The sequence below is a fragment of the Typopeltis vanoorti genome, chromosome 9, assembly GCF_054136105.1.
Source record: "Typopeltis vanoorti isolate ZY-2024b chromosome 9, IOZ_Tvanoo_1.0, whole genome shotgun sequence".
In the NCBI taxonomy this organism is placed as follows: domain Eukaryota; kingdom Metazoa; phylum Arthropoda; class Arachnida; order Uropygi; family Thelyphonidae; genus Typopeltis; species Typopeltis vanoorti.
Window position 1 is genome coordinate 11,208,211 of NC_143557.1, and position 21,548 is coordinate 11,229,758.

At 37.2% G+C, this 21,548-nt stretch overlaps 1 protein-coding gene across 1 annotated transcript in view; it reads right to left on the bottom strand.

Annotated features, from left to right (window-relative positions):
* The window catches only part of Usp7 (Ubiquitin-specific protease 7), a 747,694-nt gene that overhangs the window by 581,890 nt on the left and 144,256 nt on the right, over positions 1-21,548 (bottom strand). Inside the window, exon 5 of the mRNA XM_090397965.1 lies at positions 20,044-20,134. Coding sequence (XP_090254091.1) covers positions 20,044-20,134 — 91 coding nt within the window. The remainder of the gene's footprint in view (positions 1-20,043; positions 20,135-21,548) is intronic.

Sequence of the window (21,548 nt, forward strand, 5' to 3'; positions counted from 1 at the left end):
ATCTTTCTCTAAATCCAGAGTAATTTAATAATGAGGTGGTACACCTTTTGGCAACTTGTATAAGTAAATATGACCTCTCCATTGCTTCTGCTTTAGTATCACCACTTCTGGGTCTGGCTCCCACTGACGCGACCTCAATAAAGGTCGAAATTGGTGTGGATAGTGGCCCTTCCCTTAATGCATAGCATTATACATGTCTGCAAGGATATGTGCTTTGCATTATGGGAGATACTGAGACAAGGGGTGATGAGAGCTTGTCCACCTTCACTATGAGTTGCCTCAGTCCTAAAGACACCTCAGGCGCAATTTTTGTTTGCTTACACTTGGATAAAGGATTAAACTAAATTTATTATAGTCTAACCAAGTGCAAAATAAACTTCCAACATTTTTTTTTTTAATTTTTCCAGCAGTTCTTTGTCTTATCAATAACAGATATCTAGCATATACTAGTATTTTGCTGTAGATAAACCACTTCTTATAATACATAGAAATATTCATTTTTATTCAGGAGTAGATGAATCTTTACTGGATCTGTTATTTATGAAAACTGGAATAAAAATGTTCCTATAGTGTTGTGAAACTCATGACATACCAACACTGTATACTGCAGAAGCAAGAAACACGAGTGATTTTATTGTTTCACCAAATAAAGTAGAGACATTTACAGTCTATGCACAATATTTGACAATTTGTGCAATTAGATTCAACTGGAATGAAACTTCAATAATGAAAAACACTAAGTTAAGGGGATAATAAATCCCTCATTATTTTTAAAGCCGGATACGAAACTCGGAGATCGAAATCTAAAAGTTTCATGCCGAAGAACTATCGGTGAGTCCAAGCGTAAGTCAACACCTGGTAGTACAACACTAGGGTAACTCGGAGCAAAGGTGGAGCAAGCTGCCTCACCATCCTTAATATTTTCTCATAATGTAAAATGCAGCTCCTAGGAGATGTATTACTGTTTTACATTATGAGGAGAAGTCACTACCCAGACCAGTTTCAATCTTTATTGAGGTCTCATCAGTGAGTAGGTAGATAATACCAATTTCAGCATGAAACTCTTAGATTTTGATCTCCGAGTTTTGTATCGGGCTTTAAAAATAATGAGGGATTAATTATCCCCTTAGCTTAATTTACGCCACCGGAAAAAAACAGCCTCTTGGCTCTTTATCGTAATGAAAAACACTCCTCTCCCACAGACACTATGTGCATGCATGCAAGCAAAACAGATTTATTGTAGGAATAAACATACCATCTAATCAAACATTTTGCCCTAACATCCTCTTTGAAATTTTCAGTTGCAGAAAATACATGTATCAGATGTTTATAATGTAGTCATTGGGTACAGGGAGAGAGAAACTTGAAATCAGAGTTGCATTTGAGATTTGATATCATTAAGACAATTCACAAATGTTAATTTTACAAATAAAATTCTACCAAAAAGTTGCAACTAATGTGCCATATAAGATTTGTGGAAATGAGACCACTCAATGCAGAAAAGGCATACATATTCTAAAGCTAGTTCACACAAGTGGTTTACGCACATGCAAATGCTGCCCGGCACAATGTGTTATGGAATAAAAATATACGTTTCATTAAGAAAGGCAAAGACATACAGTCTGTTAATAGCAACTGAAATACTGATAATTTGAAATTATTACTGACAATTTCTTTAAATGATAAAGCACAGTGACTCTTGATAACATGTGATTAGGTAGCTCTCAGGTATTTTAACCTATGTACCTCTGGTATGCTATGTAAGAGCAGTCATTTCTTCATACCGGAATTGAATTAGTAAATATTTTGCTGATTCATTTTTATTCAGGAGTAAATGAATCTTTACTGGATCTGTTATTTATACTGCTTGTCTTCAAGCATTAGATATTTGCCTGTTTCCCTTTGGTCTATATCTCTCCACTCCTTTTGGTAGCCAAAGTCTTTCCATCCTAAATAGATGTTCTTTCTATTTGTCTATACATTCCTTGTTCATTTATATTATAAATATCTAGTTATTTTCTGATGTCTTCATTTCTTATAGGGTCTAATTTTGTGCATCCTTTTATAAAATTTTAGCTGAGTTTCTTTCTTGTCTTGTTTTTTTATTCAGTGTCCTTTTTAATTGTTCCACAGACTTTCTGAAATCGATTTATTTCTTCGTCTATATCTTAATCTTTTAGATATATTATTATGCAGCCTAAATAATTAAACGGTGTCATCTGTTCTATTATTTTATTTTCTAAAACTATTTTTGATCTAACATGATCTCGACCTTGAGATGATATGACTTTTTTCTTTTGTGAGATTTTTGAATTGTATTGTTGGCTTATGTTTAATTCATAAAACTAATTTTTGAAGGTCATCTCCATTGTCTTGTAATCTGATCATTTACATACAGCATCACATTAATAACAGTTCTGATTAAATGGATACCTTGTTTTATAGTTTTCCACATTTCAATAATCTGATCGATATATATTGAATAAAGGTGGAGATAAGCTATATCCCTGTCTGACACCCTGATTTATTTCAATGTCCTCTGTTACTTTATTACCTAACTATAACTATATTTTTGTAACTTTATATAGCTTGTACTAGATATACCAGGCAGGAAACGAAAATTGGTGAGGAGCAGTTTGGATTTATGTCAGGAAGAGGGACAACGGATGCGATATTTGCGCTAAGGCGATTGATGGAGAAATATAGAGAGATGCAAGTGGATCTGCACATGGTGTTTATAGACCTGGAAAAGGCATAGACAGAGTGGCCAGGCAGGAGGTATATGAGGAAGAAGGGTGTGTCGGAGAAGTACGTGAGGTTGGTGAAGGAGATGTATGAGGGAACAGAAACTCAGGTCAGGTCTAGTGTCAGGCATGACAGAAGGGTTCCCCATTGTCGTAGGGCTACACCAAGGGTCAGCTCTGAGCCCCCTACCTCTTTGACCTGGTCATGGATGTACTAGTGGAGGATGTCAAGAAGGAGGCACCATGGAGCATGCTGTTTGCCGATGACATTGTTCTATGTGAATCATCCCAAGAGAAGCTTGAAAATACCCTGGAGAGTGGAGAAAGGCATTGGAGGAGAGAGGCATGAGAATTAACCGGGTGAAGACTGAATATATGTCAACGGGGAGTGACGAGGATATGGCCATACGGCTCCAGGGTGAAAGGCTAATTTCAGGGAAGAAATTCAAGTACCTTGGGTCAGTTGTCAAGAGGAATGGTGACTTGGATGAAGAAATACAGCACCGAATAACATGCGGTTGGATGAATTGGAAGAAGATAGCGGGGTCCTGTGTGACAAGAGAGTGAGTTGTAAGAGGAAAGGAAAGCTGTATAAGATGGTGGTGAGGCTGGCGATGCTCCATGGTGCGGAGACATGGCCTATAACCGAGGCACAGAAGAGGAAGATGGAGGTAGTGGAGATGCAGATGTTGAGATGGATGAGTGGTGTGACAAAGAAGGACAGGATAAGGAATGACTACATCAGAGGGACGGTTAAGGTGGGACCAATTGGCAAGAAGATACAAGAAAGTAGGCTGAGGTGGTTTGGACATGTAGAGAGGAAGGGTGAGGGAGTATGTTGGTAAATGAGTGGAGTATATGGAGTTGGAGGGAAGGAGGAAAAGAGGCAGGCTCAAGCTCAGGTGGAGGGATAAGGTGACAGAGGATCTTAGGGAGAAAGGATGGAGTCCGAAGGACGCCCTGGACCGGAGAACTTGGAAGAGGAAGGTTAAAAATCGGAGCACCAACCCCGTTTAACATGGGATAAGACATAGTGAAAGAAGAAGAAGATAGCTTGTACCAGATATAATGCTATCCTTGTTTTTCATTATATTCTATTGTTTTTCTCTGTATATTTTATCAAAAGCTTTCTCAATCTATAAAGTCTTAAATTAATTTTTTTTTTATACATAAATACTGTCTATACATGATCTTAAATGTCTGAAGCCAGTTTGTTCTTCTGAGAGTAGATTGTTTGCAATATTTCTTCTAAGTCTTTTATTCAGGCTGTAATTTCCAAAATCATCTCTGTCTCCTTTCTTAAATATAGATATAACCTTAGCTTTTAACCAAACTGATGGAACCTCACATTTCCTCCAAGAGTTATTTATTAATTTTAAGAATCAGTGATGTAAATATTCTCAGCCATATTTCCAAAGCTCTGTATTCATGCCATCTAATCTGGTTGATTTTCTATTTTTGATACCTTTATTGCTTCTTTTAGTTCTTCAAATTTTATGGGAAGAACTAAAAGAAGCTTCTGTTATTAAATATGGGTCACACCATAAATTCTTATAATGTACTATCCATTGTTTCTCTTGTATTATGTTGATTTGGGCTGTATCTCTTTCTTCAATGTTTAATTTCCTAAATATTTTGTAGGTTATGTCTTGTCTTTCATGTATGCCTTCTATTTTATTAATAAATCTGTCCTCAGAATCTTGGTGAACTTTCTATACTATGGTTTTAACTATATTTCTTCTGTTCCTTTATATGTTTTTGAAGGAATGATTTGTATGCAATTTGATTATCTTTTATTGCATTTTCTACATCTCTGTTCCAGTGTTTAATATCTTTTGAATGATCTTTATTAAAGTTTTTCACTCTTCTTCTATTTCTGCACCAATTTGGGCTTCTTTTAGATAATCCCCCCCCCACCCCCCCCCCCCCCCACCCCCCCCCCCCCCCACCCCCCCCCCCCCCCACCCCCCCCCCCCCCCACCCCCCCCCCCCCCCACCCCCCCCCCCCCCCACCCCCCCCCCCCCCCACCCCCCCCCCCCCCCACCCCCCCCCCCCCCCACCCCCCCCCCCCCCCACCCCCCCCCCCCCCCACCCCCCCCCCCCCCCACCCCCCCCCCCCCCCACCCCCCCCCCCCCCCACCCCCCCCCCCCCCCACCCCCCCCCCCCCCCACCCCCCCCCCCCCCCACCCCCCCCCCCCCCCACCCCCCCCCCCCCCCACCCCCCCCCCCCCCCACCCCCCCCCCCCCCCACCCCCCCCCCCCCCCACCCCCCCCCCCCCCCACCCCCCCCCCCCCCCACCCCCCCCCCCCCCCACCCCCCCCCCCCCCCACCCCCCCCCCCCCCCACCCCCCCCCCCCCCCACCCCCCCCCCCCCCCACCCCCCCCCCCCCCCACCCCCCCCCCACATCTTTAACATAAGCAAGAAGTTTCTGTACAAGCTGCTTTTCTTTGGGAACCATAAACCCTGCAATATTATTTTCAGAGTCTTCGTTAGAATGAGAAGTAAACATTAAACTTGGCCATAATTTATGCCATCCATTTTTCAGTGTTGATGTTTTCACAGACTTCCACACATTGGCAACACAGTGCACTGCATCCTTAATGTTGAATTCTTTTATGAACTTCTGTACTAAGGTGCCTGAATTAACTGAACTCACTAGGTGCCTCATTAACAGGGATCGATACTTACATTTCATAGAACGTATAATACCATTGTCCTGTGGTTGAATTAGTGATGTGCAGTTGGGTGGGAGGTAGACAACAAAAACATTATCTTTCACTAGAAGATCGGCTTTTGGATGTGCCGAACAATTGTCTAAAATAAGAAGTATCTTGCAATTAGGGTCTAATCCAACCGAGTTACAGTGAGCTCTAGCCTCAGGAACAAAACAGTTTTGAAACCAATCCAATGTAATATCAGTGGTAACCCACCCCTTCTTGTTGGCACGGTATAGTTCGCCCACCGATTAGAGATCCCTCGACACTTCTGCGCATGTCAGAAAAAGGAGAATCCATTCCAATAATAGGGTAATCAATCTGTCTTCTGGGATGAGTTTGTTTATTATTACAAGTCAGAAAATTTAGCTTTTCTTTTACGAACGTTGCTGTTTTTAAACTATTTTGCTTGTATAACACTTGGAAAAATGTACATAGAGTATTAACAAAATTAAAAAGGTATAGCATAAAACAAAAATTTAACTAAGTTTATTTTTAAGAAAGTTTTCTATAAAATAAAAATAATTATACAGAAAAACAGAAATTTTTTCAAATGAACTTAGATATTCTAAACTTACAGTTGAGAGAACCGAGACACTTTAATGTCCTAAACCGATTAATTATTTATGACTTGTTGCGACTCTTTTAACAAACCCATGCAAAAAAAAAATGTTGAAAAAAAATACCATTATCAAATCCTTTTAATCTTCAGTCATCTGAATCGGTGTCCAAATCGGCATCACTTAAACTAATCACCAAAGGATTGCATAATTATTCGATAATTCCGTCTCTGTCCCAATACATATTTTCCAATGAGGTGACATGAGAGCAATATTTTCCACAGTTTTGAACTGTAATACTTTCAATCGCCTGTTCTGAAAGCTTAAAAAGTTTCGACATGTCAATATCCCCAGTTATGTTGCGATGGCGAATGAAATTTTCACTTCTGCCCAAACATACTCAATAGCATTAATATCGCAATGATATGGTGGCAGCCTCAAAGCTAGAAATCCATGCTCTTTGAGCATCGTGTCGAATTTAAATAGTTTAGTTGTGGGCGAGTTTCTTTTAACCAAATTAAGCAATTCAATTTTTCGCATATCTGGGGAACGAGAGAAATGTTATTTGCAGAGAACCAATCCATAAGAACTTGCTTCTTATTAGACCAATTTGGAACTTTGTTTAATCAAATAGAGTGATGATATGAAGCGTTATCAATTATAACAACAGCCTTTTTAGGAAGCTTTGGAATCAGTTTTTCTTCTGCCCACTTTTCGAAGATCGTTTTATTCATTTGCCCATGGTAATCTCCAGTAGTTGAATTGGCTTTGTATAGTAACTTTGAATTCTGTAAAAAAAAAAAAAAAAACATTTCTCCACCCGCACACAAAATTATTATGCACCGCGAGGCATTTCCGGTTTGTAGCATTCCACATTCTTCTTTAGACTGCCAACCTTTTCCATAAATTAAATTACTATCAATCCAAGTTTCATCTAGATACACAATCAGTATTTTCTCCTCCCTGAAACGTCTTATTGCTCTCAAATGCTGCGTTCTAGATAAAACAATGTCATTTCGCTCCATGATAAGTTTCCTTTTATTCTGGGACTTTTTAAAACAAAATCCGATTTCATGAAGTATTTTCCTTAAAGTGTCTCTTTTCCAAGGAATATTCTGTGGTCCTCATAGTCTACAACAACAACTAACAATATATTTTGTCCTACTGGCCTCTATCTCACACCAGATAGTCTCAAATAAATCATCTCTACTAAACTTAAAATTCTATTTAACTTCTAATTTTTCTGGTTGAAGTTTTTCAGCTTTCATCAGCAATACCCCACCTCCTGTGCTATTCCCTCTTTCCACCATGAAACTACAATACCCTTTACATTCTATTCCTGTAACTATATCATTTTAAGTCAAACAGTTCTAACTGATACCTATAATTTTTGACCTAGTCGAGCTGACCAATGCCAAAAACTTCTGATACTTATTGAATTCATACATGCATTTCAACATCTACTTTAGATGCACAATTACTTTTGCATGGTCATAACCAACCCATTTGAATCGGAAACCTGTGAAATTATTTCTGTACACACATTTATTCCAGAGGTGGCCAGACAGATGCTTGATTGCATCTCCTCTAATATCTATTTTGTCTGGTTTTACACTTCTAAACCCTCATTAAAACAACACTTTCACCAAACGTGTTGAAAGTTTATTTTTCACTTGGTTAGAGTATAATAAATTTAGTTTAATTCTTTATCCAAGTGTGAGCGAACAAAGTTTGTGCCTGAAAGTATCTTCAGGACTGGGGTAAGGTGGTACAACACCAGGGAAACTCGTTGCAAAGGTGGAGCAAGCTACCAACACTCCTGTCTCAGTATCTCCTATAATGCAAAACAAATCTCCTTGCGGATATGTCTAATGTTATGCATTAAGGGAAGGGCCACTACCCAGACTAGTTTCGACCTTTATCGAGGTCTCTTCATCTCTACCTATAGGAGTTGCCAAATGGTGTGCCACCCTTTTTTAATAAAAAGAGTGGCACACCATTTGGCAACTCCTATAGGTAGAGATGACCTGCGAATGCTTCTGCCTGGTATCTCAGTTTGTGCCTGGCTCCCACTGAAAGGAGTATTGGAAGCTTGTTCCACCTTTGCAACGAGTTGCCCTGGTGTTGTACCATCTTACCCCAGTCCTGAAGATACTTTCAGGTGCAAACTTTGTTTGCTCACACTTGGATAAAGGATTAAACTAAATTTATTATACTCTAACCAAGTGAAAAATAAACTTTCAACATCTTTCTCTAAATCCAGAGTAATTTATTAAAAAAGGATGGCACACCATTTGGCAACTCCTATAGGTAGAGATGACCTGCGAATGCTTCTGCCTGGTATCTCAGCTTGGGCCTGGCTCCCATTGAAGAGACCTCAATAAAGGTCAAAACTAGTCTGGGTAGTGGCCCTTCCCTTAATGCATAACATTAGACATATCCGCAAGGAGATGTGTTTTGCATTACATTATAGGAGATACTGAGACAGGAGTGTTGGTAGCTTGCTCCACCTTTGCAACGAGTTGCCCTGGTGTTGTACCACCTTACCCCAGTCCTGAAGATACTTTCAAGCGCAAACTTTGTTTGCTCACACTTGGATAAAGGATTAAACTAAATTTATTATACTTTCACCAAACATCTAACTTCTACACTATTTAAATATAGTCCATCAGGTATATGTCTTTTCATCCATCAAATTCACTCTATACAACAATAAACTGCACACCATTCCTTCTGCACAATCTTCTCATTGACTCATTAGCAATCATGGCTCTTCTCAACTCTGTCCTATCACACAGAGAAAGTAGACTCACAATTTTTGCTTCTTTCAACAACTCTTTCATATCCTCTATCATTTCTTCCCTTTCAAATTATTTGTTCCTGCCAAAACAATGAACTATTTCATTTCTCCCTTCTGCAAACTATCAGCTTCACTAACATACTTGATCTTTGAACCTGGGAAACATACTTTCATCACCTTCTCCTTATTTCCAGTTTCTCACCCTTTCATATTTTCCCCATTCACTTTTTCCCCTCTAATTCACCTCCCTGCTGTACCACACGGCAATCATTCCTGCAATCTCTCAAGTGCCCATTTTGTCTGGTGAAGGATGCTGCGTGAACATGCTATTTCACTCCTTACTGTCACCTCATCATCCACATTACTTTCAGTCACTTCTTTCATGCTCTTATTCATATATTGTCACATTCTCCAGAACACTTTTGCTATCCTTACATCATTAATATTTACTATTTCATTTTCCTGCTTTCCATATGACTTTCATTTCTTAAACTCGCACACGAAACATTTACAACACACTCTTTCTCTCCACTCTTGCTTTAGTACCATAACCAATTCACTTTTGGCAATGAATACCTAAAACATATTCTGCATTGTCCAAAATCCTCCATCTTGATGAAGGAACTTGATGAAGAAAGGATGCCTTGGCCCGTATTTTCCTAGTATGCATCAGTAGCATGAAAAAATGCTTTCTAAACAATATCCTGTATTAAATTTCAAATATACACACACACACACCTTTACAGTCCAAAGTAAGTTATAACCAAAAATAATTACTAAAATTATTAATATTAAATAAAATAAAATACTTATCTGTAGGACACATACAACACCAGCCAGTTTGTCCAAAGTAAAATAACTTGCAGTTAGGTGTAACTGATTAGACTCCAGGCAGCAGAAGGGATGGAATTTTATCATTTGGAGATGGTATCAATGAGCTAATTGAATTTAAGAGCTTCAAATTTGTAGAAATATTACCTCTCTAACATACAAGAAACACACTCTGAAATGTGTTTAATGTATAGGATGGCAATTCTGTTTGAATCTTCTCTTCTACTAAAAGGTGGAAGGAAAAAACTATTGATAATCTTCTCTACTGTTATGGGATCATAACCACTGAGAATGCGAGCATACGTAGCTCAGTCAGTATACACGAAGTCCTTTGGTTGGAAAGACCTAGGTTTGATCCCCATCAGTGACGTGAGGAACCTTTATCTGGTCTCTTTTGACTAAAGGTGAGTGCCAGTCTCATACAAAGAGAGGGGTTTTTTTTAACCTGGAAACTCAGGTTTTTTGTCTCCCAGAACAGGAAAACCAGTCCCGTGAACACATGCAACTACAGACATAGGACACACCAGGAGGCATGGGACCAACCACCTTATCCTTGAGAAGGTCACAGTTGTGAAGTCCATAGCTAAAGAACTTCAGTGGTTTGTGAAAAAGCTTAAGACAAAAGCCAACTGAGAATGGCAGTTACTTTATTAGAAATTTCTTTTTGAAGTAGATCAGAACACAGATGGTGAGAGCTATGAAAATAAGAATGCATTGAATAATGCCATATTTTTGTGAAGGATATAAGCCGAAGACTGATGGATATATTGACCCAAAAAGGAATGCCTGCAACAGTGGCATCGCATGCCCATTTCGATTGGGTGTGTTGCCAACTACAGACATAGGACACACCAGGAGGCATGGGACCAACCACCTTATCCTTGAGAAGGTCACAGTTGTGAAGTCCATAGCTAAAGAACTTCAGTGAAAAAGCTCAAGACAAAAGCCAACTGAGACAAAATTGCATTGTAAAAATTGCAAAATATTTAAAAATAACAGGTGTAATTAACTCTATATTTAAACCAAACCTAGTTCAAAAACAAACCAGACTAAAAGTATACAATACATTAGCCCTACCAGCCTTAATGTATGGAAGCGAAATCTGGACAATAAAACAAAAAGACAAACAAAGATTAACAACAGCAGAAATGAAGTTTATGAGAAAAACTGCAAAGTATACCCCATTTGATCACAAAAGAAACGAAGAAATTATGAAAGAATTAAACCAAGAACCAGTAATAGAAAAAATTAAAAAATATAAACATAAATGGATGGAACATGTTCAAAGAATGAAAACAGAAAGATTACCAAAACAAGCCTTAAAGTACAAGCCATTAGGAAAAAGAAAACCAGGACGTCCTCTTAAACGATTCAAAGATGACTTCTAAGGCCGGAACAGGCCATGCTAGGCCTAAATCCTTGATATGCATGATGATGATGTGTTGTCATGGCTTATGCAACCAGCGCTACAAAATTCATGTCAGTTCGACATATGATTGCATTTTTATCGATGTATGAAAGTTTTGCATAGCACATCAGTGCTCATCTTAATTGGTCTAAAGCAATTAATTGTAGGATAACTTTGACAATGTGTTTATTTTAAAATACTGTATATTAGAAAACTATAATGAAGGGGAATTTGGTTGTTATATTTAAATTACTCAAAGATGTAAAATTTGGAATAGGAAGATGAAGCTTACCTACTTCGACTATAATACTACTGTTTCCCATCGTAAATATGGGGGGAAAGTTATAAATTTATTGAAAATTATATATTAAAAACTTGTCTTTATTATATATAAAAATTTGCCTACCACGTCAATTCACACTTCATGCACGCAAAACAGATGAAACTCAAAAAACAAAAACAGCAACTCATGACAAATGACAACATTCATTTTGATTAGTTGACACAATAACCAATCACAGCCTCTAAGTGCTACCTGTCTCAGAGCTCACCCTGCCTCACCTTCTGAGTGGTTTAAAACTACTAGAATGCTAAGAATCTGACCCATTTGCCATCTGTACATCTTTTCAAAGGGCTCAAAGATGTATGCATTTTGAAAGCACACACCCAGACTATTAACGTGAAGGTGATGCAATGTTTACATGTCAAAAGGTGTCCTCTTCATAAAGCATTAGAATATTGTATTTATTTTTAGGAATCGGGTGAAGACTGGAAACAATTAACCAACATTATAAATGCAAAAATATAATGTTGGTCATATTGCTATTCAATGGATGAGCATCACACGCCTAGCATGCCCGGAATATTTGCCCCTGGATGTAACCTGGTTTGCAAAAAACAGATCTTGATAAGGAACCATCCTATACTCTTTTTATATGAACATCAAGAAAAGATATAATTCCATTTGATTCAAGTTCCATAGTGAAATTGATTCTGTGATGAAGATTATTGATTTTTTGAATATATTTAGTTGTTCACATGAATTATTCCAAACATCAAAGATATCATTCATACAGTGAAGCCATATCAAAGGTTTTGGATTAATTCAAAGAAAAAAATAATCAAGATCAGCTTGTTGTTTTAAAAGAAAAACAGGATGATCTGTTTCTATACACCTCTCTCAACAACAATCCTAGATTTCTTTTAAGAAAGAGAACAAATCAGTTCTCGTAGACATGGGATTACTAATCAAATGAAGCGTTAGAGCCACAGGATCATTTGAAATAACACCAAATTACTACATAGATGTTCTTATGAGAGTCTCTTTAAAAAAAAAAATTGTTAAGTACTTCAGTGATGTTGTACTTATGCAGTGACAATCTTATAAAAATTTATACCTCCATATTTGAGCATTTCTGGTCAAATATCAACTCCAGCTGCATTTCCACATTTCAGATTTTTCTAATGGCTTTTTCTACTTCAGGTATCGATATGTACTCCCACACACCTCACAGATATTTTCTACACTGCTCTCTGCTGCTGCTTGTTTCATTTAATAATTTTTCCAAGTAACTAATTCACACATACAGAATATCCTTATATTTATTTATCTCCCTCGTTCCTTTCTGGGGGGGGGGGGGGGGGGAGAACAACAATAAAATGTCAAAAATGTCCTGTACTTCTTATTGAAGCAGTGAATTTGTATAGCTTTCAAAAAGAATTAGAAAGTTATTAATAGAAGTTGGAAGATAAGTTTATTTCTTTTTATGTGACCCCCCACCACCACAAAAGGTATCTTCAATACATCAGTCCTGTGGAGGTGGTGGGGGAATAAAGGTGAAGGATTCTGTTGATATGTTTCTTCATTTCTTGAATAGCCGAGTTGTAATATTCAGAGAAGACAGGGGAAAACTGAATCAAAGAATGAAAGTCAGTGAAATAAAAAAGGAGGGCAAACACTTGCTTTATTGGTTTTAAAACTGGATAGTATGTGAATATTGACAATTTGTTGCTAATGTTCTCATAGCTTTTGTAGAGAGTGGAATAATGTTGGCCAGGTAACAAGAACACCAAGAACAATAGCTAAGAAAACACCTAAATAGGCATAAGGAAGGAGAACATCTATAAGGGGGTGACTGAGATGAATTAGTGAGAGGTATCAAATTACACCCACCTAATAGTGCGTTTGTCCACTTCTCTGTAATAATCACAGCTCGCAGACACCTAGGAAGAGATTCCACAAGGTGTTGAACTTCCTCCATGCATAACTCCAGGTCTGCTGAAGCACCTCCATTAGTTCGTGCTCATTCCATGGAGGAGGATCAGCAGTTCTCACATCCCATTCTAGCATACCCCATACCAGTTCAATTGGATTTCAGTCAGGGGAGTTTGGAGGCCAAAGCAATGTGGCAAATTCATTGTCAAGTTCCTCCAACCACTCAGTAGTTGTACAAGCCCAATGACAAGGTGTTGTCCTGTTGAAAGATGGCACTGTAGTCAGGGTAGAACTCCAGCAGGTATGGATGGAGATGGGTAGCTTACAGGTTCCTGTAGTGTTCACCATTCAGTGTTTGTAGGATGACAACCAACGGACCTAGGGCATGCCAGAAACAAGATCTCCAGACCATAACACCACCTCCATGGGCTTGCTGAACCCCAACTGTGCAACCAGGGAATAGGGCTTCATGCTGATAATGCCAAATGCAAACCCAGCCATCAGCATGGTGCAGCAGGAAATGAGACTCATCACCCCAGATGGCCTTCTTCCATCTGCTGAAGGTCCACTGCCCATGTGAGACAATGTCGATGCCTGGCTGTCATCAACGGGTACTCTTGTTTGTCTCCAGCTGTGGCCCAGGCGAAGCAAGGTACGGTGCATGGTGCATGTGGAAATGGCCAAACTGCCCTACTATTGTACTGGTGGGTGAGCTGCGTGACTGTTGCAAATCATTGCTGAGATACCAGTCATGACACCTAATGCTCACCTCTAGGATCAACCACGCATGGCTGACCAATGTGAGCCCTTCTGCTGGATGTTTGTTCATGGTTAATCGCAGTCCTGGTACATCCTTGATACAATAATATGGAAGAAACCAAGAAGTGTGGCTGTTTACATAATACTGACACCTGTCCTCTGGGCCCCAACTATCTGCCTATGGTCAAATTGAATTATATTACCACATTTCCTCATTACTGGCAAATGTTTACTGATTACATATAGAGGATAGGTGTTCCCATTTATAGTAGCTGCACATGACACTGATATCTGTAGCACTTCATTATTGTGCTGAATATGTAAATCAGGGTGGGTGTTCCTAATGCAAAGCTAACTCAGTGTATATCTGTTTTTTCCTCATGTGGCTACCACCAATGTAAGGTTCTTCTAAACCTATAGCACATTTGTACCAAGAGTTGGCTTAAGATTTTTTTTCTATTTTCTTTTTCTTCCTTTCTTTAATTTTATATATTTCTTCTTCTCCAAGATTTTGTTCTACAATCTTTCTCAACCTCTTTTCAAGTATGCATGCATAAATCTTACCTGGAACACTTAGTAAAGAAATTCTTCTGTAATTCTCACATTGTTTTATCTTCCTTTTTTATAGATGGGAACTACGAGAGTTCTACTCCAGTCTAATTCAACCATCTGAATTATGCAGTGTAGCCACCACAAATCTGTTATACCTCAAAATTTTATCATTTCTGGTTCAGCATTATCAAACATCCACATTTCAAGGTGTCTGGGGACTTTTTTTACTTAAAGTATTGATACATGCTGCTGCTGATTACCTTCTTCTTGAATGCTTTTTTCTATTCTGTCAGTGCTTGTTTCATTTTAAAAAAATCTTTAGTTTCAGTTTCATGTCGTATCTATCACCTGAATCCTTTTTTGTACTTTTTTCCTACATTTCCAAGTTTTTTTTTTTAATAAACTCCATAATGTTTTGCTCCCTTCCTCATACATATCTTCTATATTCTGGTCGAAGTCATCCCATGACTTCTGTTTAGCTATTTTTATGCAGATTAGCTATTACATTTGTCTTTGTACTCTCTTAGGGCATTTGTCGACTTGCTTGCTAAGAGCTTTTTTCTTTAATGTCTTGCATCCACCATGGGGTTCCAATTTTCTGCCCTTACAGACAACTCACCACATCTCTCCATACTTGAATTAATGCTTTCTTCCGAGTATATACTAAGACTCCAAGGTTTAGTTCTCATTTTCAAATGCTTTATTTTCTCTTGAATAATATTTGTAGTTCATTCTACAGTTCACTTGTACATGCTGTTTAAATTGAATTCATTTTAAATTTTTTTTTTATACACAGGGTGATCAAAATTAAGGTATCCCTGTTTAAGGCCGTGCAGAGTGCCATCCAGTGATCCACATATTGCAAAACATTGCAAGAATACATTGTGTGTCATGAAAGAAGCGATATCTGAGAAGGAAGAAAAAAAAAAGCAGTTCTGAATTCAGCATCAAGGGAGTGGTACATACCAAATGCATAGAATTTGCATATCATACAACTTGGCAGGTGCCAACAGGGTTTAAAAAGATACACATGGGATTTTTTCCTACATTCTGGTTGTTAATACCATCTACTGTGATGGAACTAACCTTACCACAACTTGTTTCCTCATGAAGCTGTCCTACCAAAACAACTGCAATGCTGTTGCTGTACGATGCAAGTTTCGTCACCTAAATGAACATCGATAAGGTCCACTATCAGGATGTGCTCTGTGGTGAATGATTAGTCATTTTTAAGGAATGGGATCATTAGGAGTTAGGCCTGGCAGGGGTCGCAAACTAATCAGTTCCCAACAAGTGAATGACTTGCTATTGCCGTTGTGAAGCAGGTCATGAATAACAGCATTGGTTTGTGCAGTGCATGTGCTGTACCAAGACACATGGATGTGCCTTACACAACTGTCAAGAAAATTGTACAGAAGATTCTGCATTCCTACCCATTCATGACACAGGAATGTGCCTGCAGGACTTGAGATGATTCCTTTGTATTCACCAAAAATTACTGTCTGGTACAGGTTTACAGCTTCGTTTATCATTGGACCATTCTTTGTTAAGGATGTTAAGGTAACAGTCAGGTGCTGTGAACTGCTCAGTTACTTCTGAGAGGTATCGTGGCATGATAAACAATTTTTTTTTTGCCACACAGCACCTGTGCGTGGATTCAGTCATTTTCATGCAAGATAGTGCCCCTCCACACATTGGTTGATCTGTACAAGCACTTCAAGAACATTTCAGGGAAGCCAAAGTAATCAGCCATGTGGTTCCCAATGCATGGCTGCATCGTTCACCAGATCTGACCACCTGTGACTTCTGGCTCTGGGAATTTCTCAAAGACAGGGTTTATTGGGGTCATTCTGATAACTTGCCAGTGCTGAAAGACAGCATAATGCAACATCAGTCCCAACCAGCTGAATTCTGCTGTTGAACACACTGTGCGAAGGATACAGTTTTGTTTTCCTCTGAAGAATCTTTAAGACAAGAATTGGAAATTATTAAAGATACGGCCTTATTAAATGGATACAATCCAAAATTCCAACTCAAAAAATCATCAGCCACTTCCCTATACATCAACCCCAACAAGAAGAAACCCATAGGACTCCTATACCATATATTAAAGACATCTTGGAATGTCTGTCAAAAATTATGAAGAAATACAATCTCGCCACTACCTATAAATCAGATCTACAATTTGCTACCTTCTCCAAAAGACAAACTCTCACCTATGATGCTACCTGGCATATACAAAGTTCCATGTTCTTGTAAAATATCTTACTATGGACAAACAGGAAGATCTATAAGTAAACACATCTCTGAACATCAAGACCACATCCATCTTATCAAACTGCAAAAATCCGGCCTTGCACAACATGGAGTTGAAAACCCTAACCATAGGATCCAATGGAAAAATACCAAGCTGCTATATAGATCCTTAAATAAAAACATGAGCGGTTATATAAAAAAAAAGGATTGAAGCCTTACATCACAGACCCAATCTGAACCATAATGATTGTCTCACTATCCCAAAAGTCTGGGAAATTATTATCCTCAATTGTATAAAATAAATTTATCAGATATATTTAAATTTAATTTTAATTACAGCCAAATTATTTGGGGGTGGGGGTCATCAAACACGCTACTGTATGCATAGAGGGATTCCAATGTAAGCACTAACTATTCCTTTGAATATAATTCAAAGGAACAGTTAGTGCGCATGCTTTTGAACAGTAATAACTATACTGATGATATCTTAAGATACTTAAGATGAAATATTTACATATTATAAAATTTAATTGCTGTGGTATACGTGTGAATTTATAGTTACAATGATGGTGAATTTAAATAATTTTTAAAATATCTTCAAGAATATTAGATTGCAAAAATTGAAATCTTCTAGCATGATGTTGGTGAGCAGGAAGATTACATCAAAACCATAATTTCATTAGCTAGACAGGCTACTTTTTTCTTTAAAGTCAATGTGTGGCCAGTGAGATTCCAAAGATGATAAGAAAAATGTTTTGTAAGGCGGTAAGTGAGAGCCAGTAGTCTACTACTGAGTGCAGCAGATAGTCAATAACACTTAGATTAGCTCTGCTCACAAATTCTTGAATGCTAATAGTATCACATTCCTTTCTAATATCTTTATTTTTAATATGATTCTGCCATTGCTGCCAGCGGTTCACTGCCCTAATCTTTCTTAGAACTCTCTTATCTGTGATCTTAGTCTTTGATTAAAGGTCTAACCCAACTCTCAGATCCCTAATCTAAAAGTGGTTTGCACATTGTCTTGTATACTGTTAGTTTGGTGTTTTGGCTAATTCTCCTTTATTCCATAAAAATTTATTCAACTGGCTACGTACCATACCAGTTTTGCATATTCTGTTGTCTATTTCCAAATTTGATTTGCCATTTTCGCTGAAAGTTGTGCCTAAATAGCAGAAATATTTTGCTTATAAGTTATCCATTGGGAATGCAGCTGATATCTTCTATGCTAATATCTATTTTCATAGTTTTGGGGGTTTTTTTGTTGCTGAATTTTATGCCAAATTTGTTACAGCTGTTATGCAATTTAGTTAGAGAATCCTGGAGACTTGCACTGGATGTGTTTATGATTAAATCATCTGCAAAAACCAAACAGCAAAGTTTGATATCTCCGATTCTAATACTAGGTTTAACACTACTTTCTTTCATAATGTGATCCATATAAATGACGAATAAGAGTGGAGATAATATGAATCCTTGTCTTACCTCTGATTTTATATCAAACCATCTTCAAGTATTTCCTTCAATACTAACTGCTGATTGACAACGTAAATATAGACTATGTATTGCTCTGTATAATATTTCATTTACCGCCATATAATTATAATCTAGAAAGCTTTTCTCTGGGCACGTCCAGTAATTTCTCCAGACATCTAGGGTATCCTTACCTTCAATTTTCATGTCACTTCTATTACCTTTGATTCCATTTATATTGCTCTTTCCTCCATTTCTAAGCTTTTTAAATAGCCTGCAGAACATTTTGTCACTTTCCTGAAGTCTTTCCACGACTTTTGTTTAGCTACTTTTACACAAAGTTAGCTCTCTCATTCTTCTCTTTATTCTTGTAGGACATCTGCCAATGTATATTTGCTAAAAACTTTCTTTATGATTTCTTCTTTTCCAGGACTGCTTCTTCTTTAACATCTTGAGTTCACGATGTTGTCCTTACTTTGCTATCCTTGCACAAAACTTCACCACATACATTCCTAACTGAAATGATCAATGTTTTCTTCAGAGTTTGTCACTGACACTCCAAGGTTTATTCTTGCTTTCATTTTGTTTTTTTCTTTAATGATGTTTACAGAGTTGAGACTACAGTTTACCCATAAAAGTTGTTCGCCTTCAATCCTTTTTAAAACTTTCTTGCATATGGGGAGGTCTAGAAAGTTCTGATAAATGCCTATAAAATAATCACAAATAAGTGTCATTGTCCATTTCTTCATTTTGATGTTGCCCACAACTCTACTTGAAACTGCCTTCCAATCAAACTGTATCTTTGTGTTTGGTGTTGAATGCTATCGCTACTCCTCCCTTTCCTTGATTATTATTGACAGAATATTACATCCAATACTTATCATTTAGTAAGATCTCACCTATTTTTTGTCTTTAATGCCAAATATGTCCAAGTGATACTTTTTTAGTTCTTCCACAAGTCTAATTTTCCTTTCCATTAATACTCCTTATATTGATTCCTATCTTCAGTTATTTTGACATTGGGTTTATTTCATCATCTTAGTCACAGTTTGTTCCAGTAGCTGACTTTTCAACAAAACTCGATGTTTTTGCTAGGTTCCCTAACAAAAATAGCAGGTGCTTTGTTTAACCAGGCAACACCCAAGTTGAAATCTCATCATGTTGTAACATCAAATGTATTTCTGGTATAAGCCAATAGAAAGTACAATTTGGTTGGCTAAGTCCCAAATAGCCAGTCCTTCTCATTTGTTCGGTAGCAAGTGGACACCTAAAAATGGAGCACACCATTAATAATATATGCTATTATTATACTCGGTAGTATCAATAACAACATTGGCATTACGTTTGTCATCCTTTGTGATAATAATATTGGTCTTTTAATGTAAGGAGCGAAAAGCTCGTATACTTTAGATTGCTTGTAAAAATACTTTCTTCCTCCACATTTTTTTTTTTTTAATAGCAATACTGATTTTATAGCCAGAATACTAGTTTTTACAAAAAAAAAAAAAAAAAAAAAAAGTGATACAGTTACATGCAATTTAAATTGCTAAAAAAAAAATAATAATAATAAAAAGAAATTTGCTCCATCAATAAAATTGCTTATCTGAAATATTTTTGTACAGTTAATCTTGACAATAAACAGCAATTTTCTATATTTTACTGTGAACTCATTAAATATAAATGAACATGAATTTTTATTTTTAAGAAACCATAACTTAAAAATTAACCATAGAAAATCTCTTACTTCGAGTAAAATTTTCTATTCCTTCTGTTTGACTGATAATTCTTAATTCTGCTACAGCATTGCATGACCAAGTTCTGAAATTAAGCATTTTTTTTTAATGAACACATTTCACTCAAAGGTTATTCAATATTTAACAGTCAAAACATGGAAGCTTCATTAAATTTCAATCATATGAAAAAAAATCTAAAACAATACAAAATCATAAGTAAATTAACTTCAGTAAAAAAAACATAGGAAGAAAATTAAATGTAACTTGGCTATAATAATGCAACAGATGTCTGTAAACAACACTGCCTGCCATTTAATACTGAAATACCTTTGGTGTGTGCATGTGTGTGTGTAAATGTTGTTGAGAATCTTTTAAAAAATATTTTAAATTTCATCAAGTGCTTGCTTATTTGTTTTTGAGTTTAATGGTGCAAGAAAAGCTTTGGTCATACTGAACAAAAAACACATTTAATAAATAAGAGAATTATAAGTTAAAAACTATATACACAGGGGTAGAGGCTGCAAAGTTCTGATTAACACCTAGAACAAAAATGATATTAAAGCAACTGATATAACCACAAAAAAGACTGGTCTGTTTGGTTATTGATACAAAGACTACAACAGTCATATTGCATCATAACAAAGTTTGCAACAATACAAGGGTTATAGAAAGTTACAAAAAATTAAGCAAAATAGTATTTACAAATAGACAAAATGACAGCAAAGGCAACAACTGCACACAGATAGTCAAAGATACATTAGTAAATAAAGATATATACAAACATGTACAAAGTTATACAGTGTCCTGCATATAAATAAAATTACAGCAAAACTTTGTCGTAATTTTATTTATATGCAGGACACTGTATATAAATAAAATATAAAAAATAAAATAAAAGAGGACACTGTGGCCTCTGCACATAAGGTCAGAGGCCACAGTGGCGCACAAAATAATCATATATACATTACTACATGGGATGCTTAAGGGTCAAAGCGGGATAACTGAAAGGAGACTGCCACATACCCTTTAAAGGAATGTGGAGAACCGACCAGGGCTTCTGACCTAATGTCCAATCCTCACCTTCTCGTGATGCACCCTGTTAGGTATCTACTTGGATACTGAATAAATGAAGATGGGCTGGCAATTTGGGATTTAGCCGACCAAATTGTATTCTTATTGACTTAAACCAAAACATAAATGATAGTACAACATGACAGAATTTCATGCCAGCTGGAGTCGCCTGGTTAAACAAAGCCTCCGTTGTTTTCGCCAGGAAACATGGGCAAACAGCGAAAAGTCAGCTACCGAAACAAATCTTAAAACACACCCCCAACTCAACATCACCAGAGTTAAAGATCGGTACTATCAACATAAGAAGCCTGAATGGCAAAGAAATTGAGTTAGCTGAGGAATTAGATAACTACCAGATCGACATAATAGGCGTGATTGAAACAAAAACGATAAAGACTGGCGAGATCTTTCTGAGCAATAAATACAAA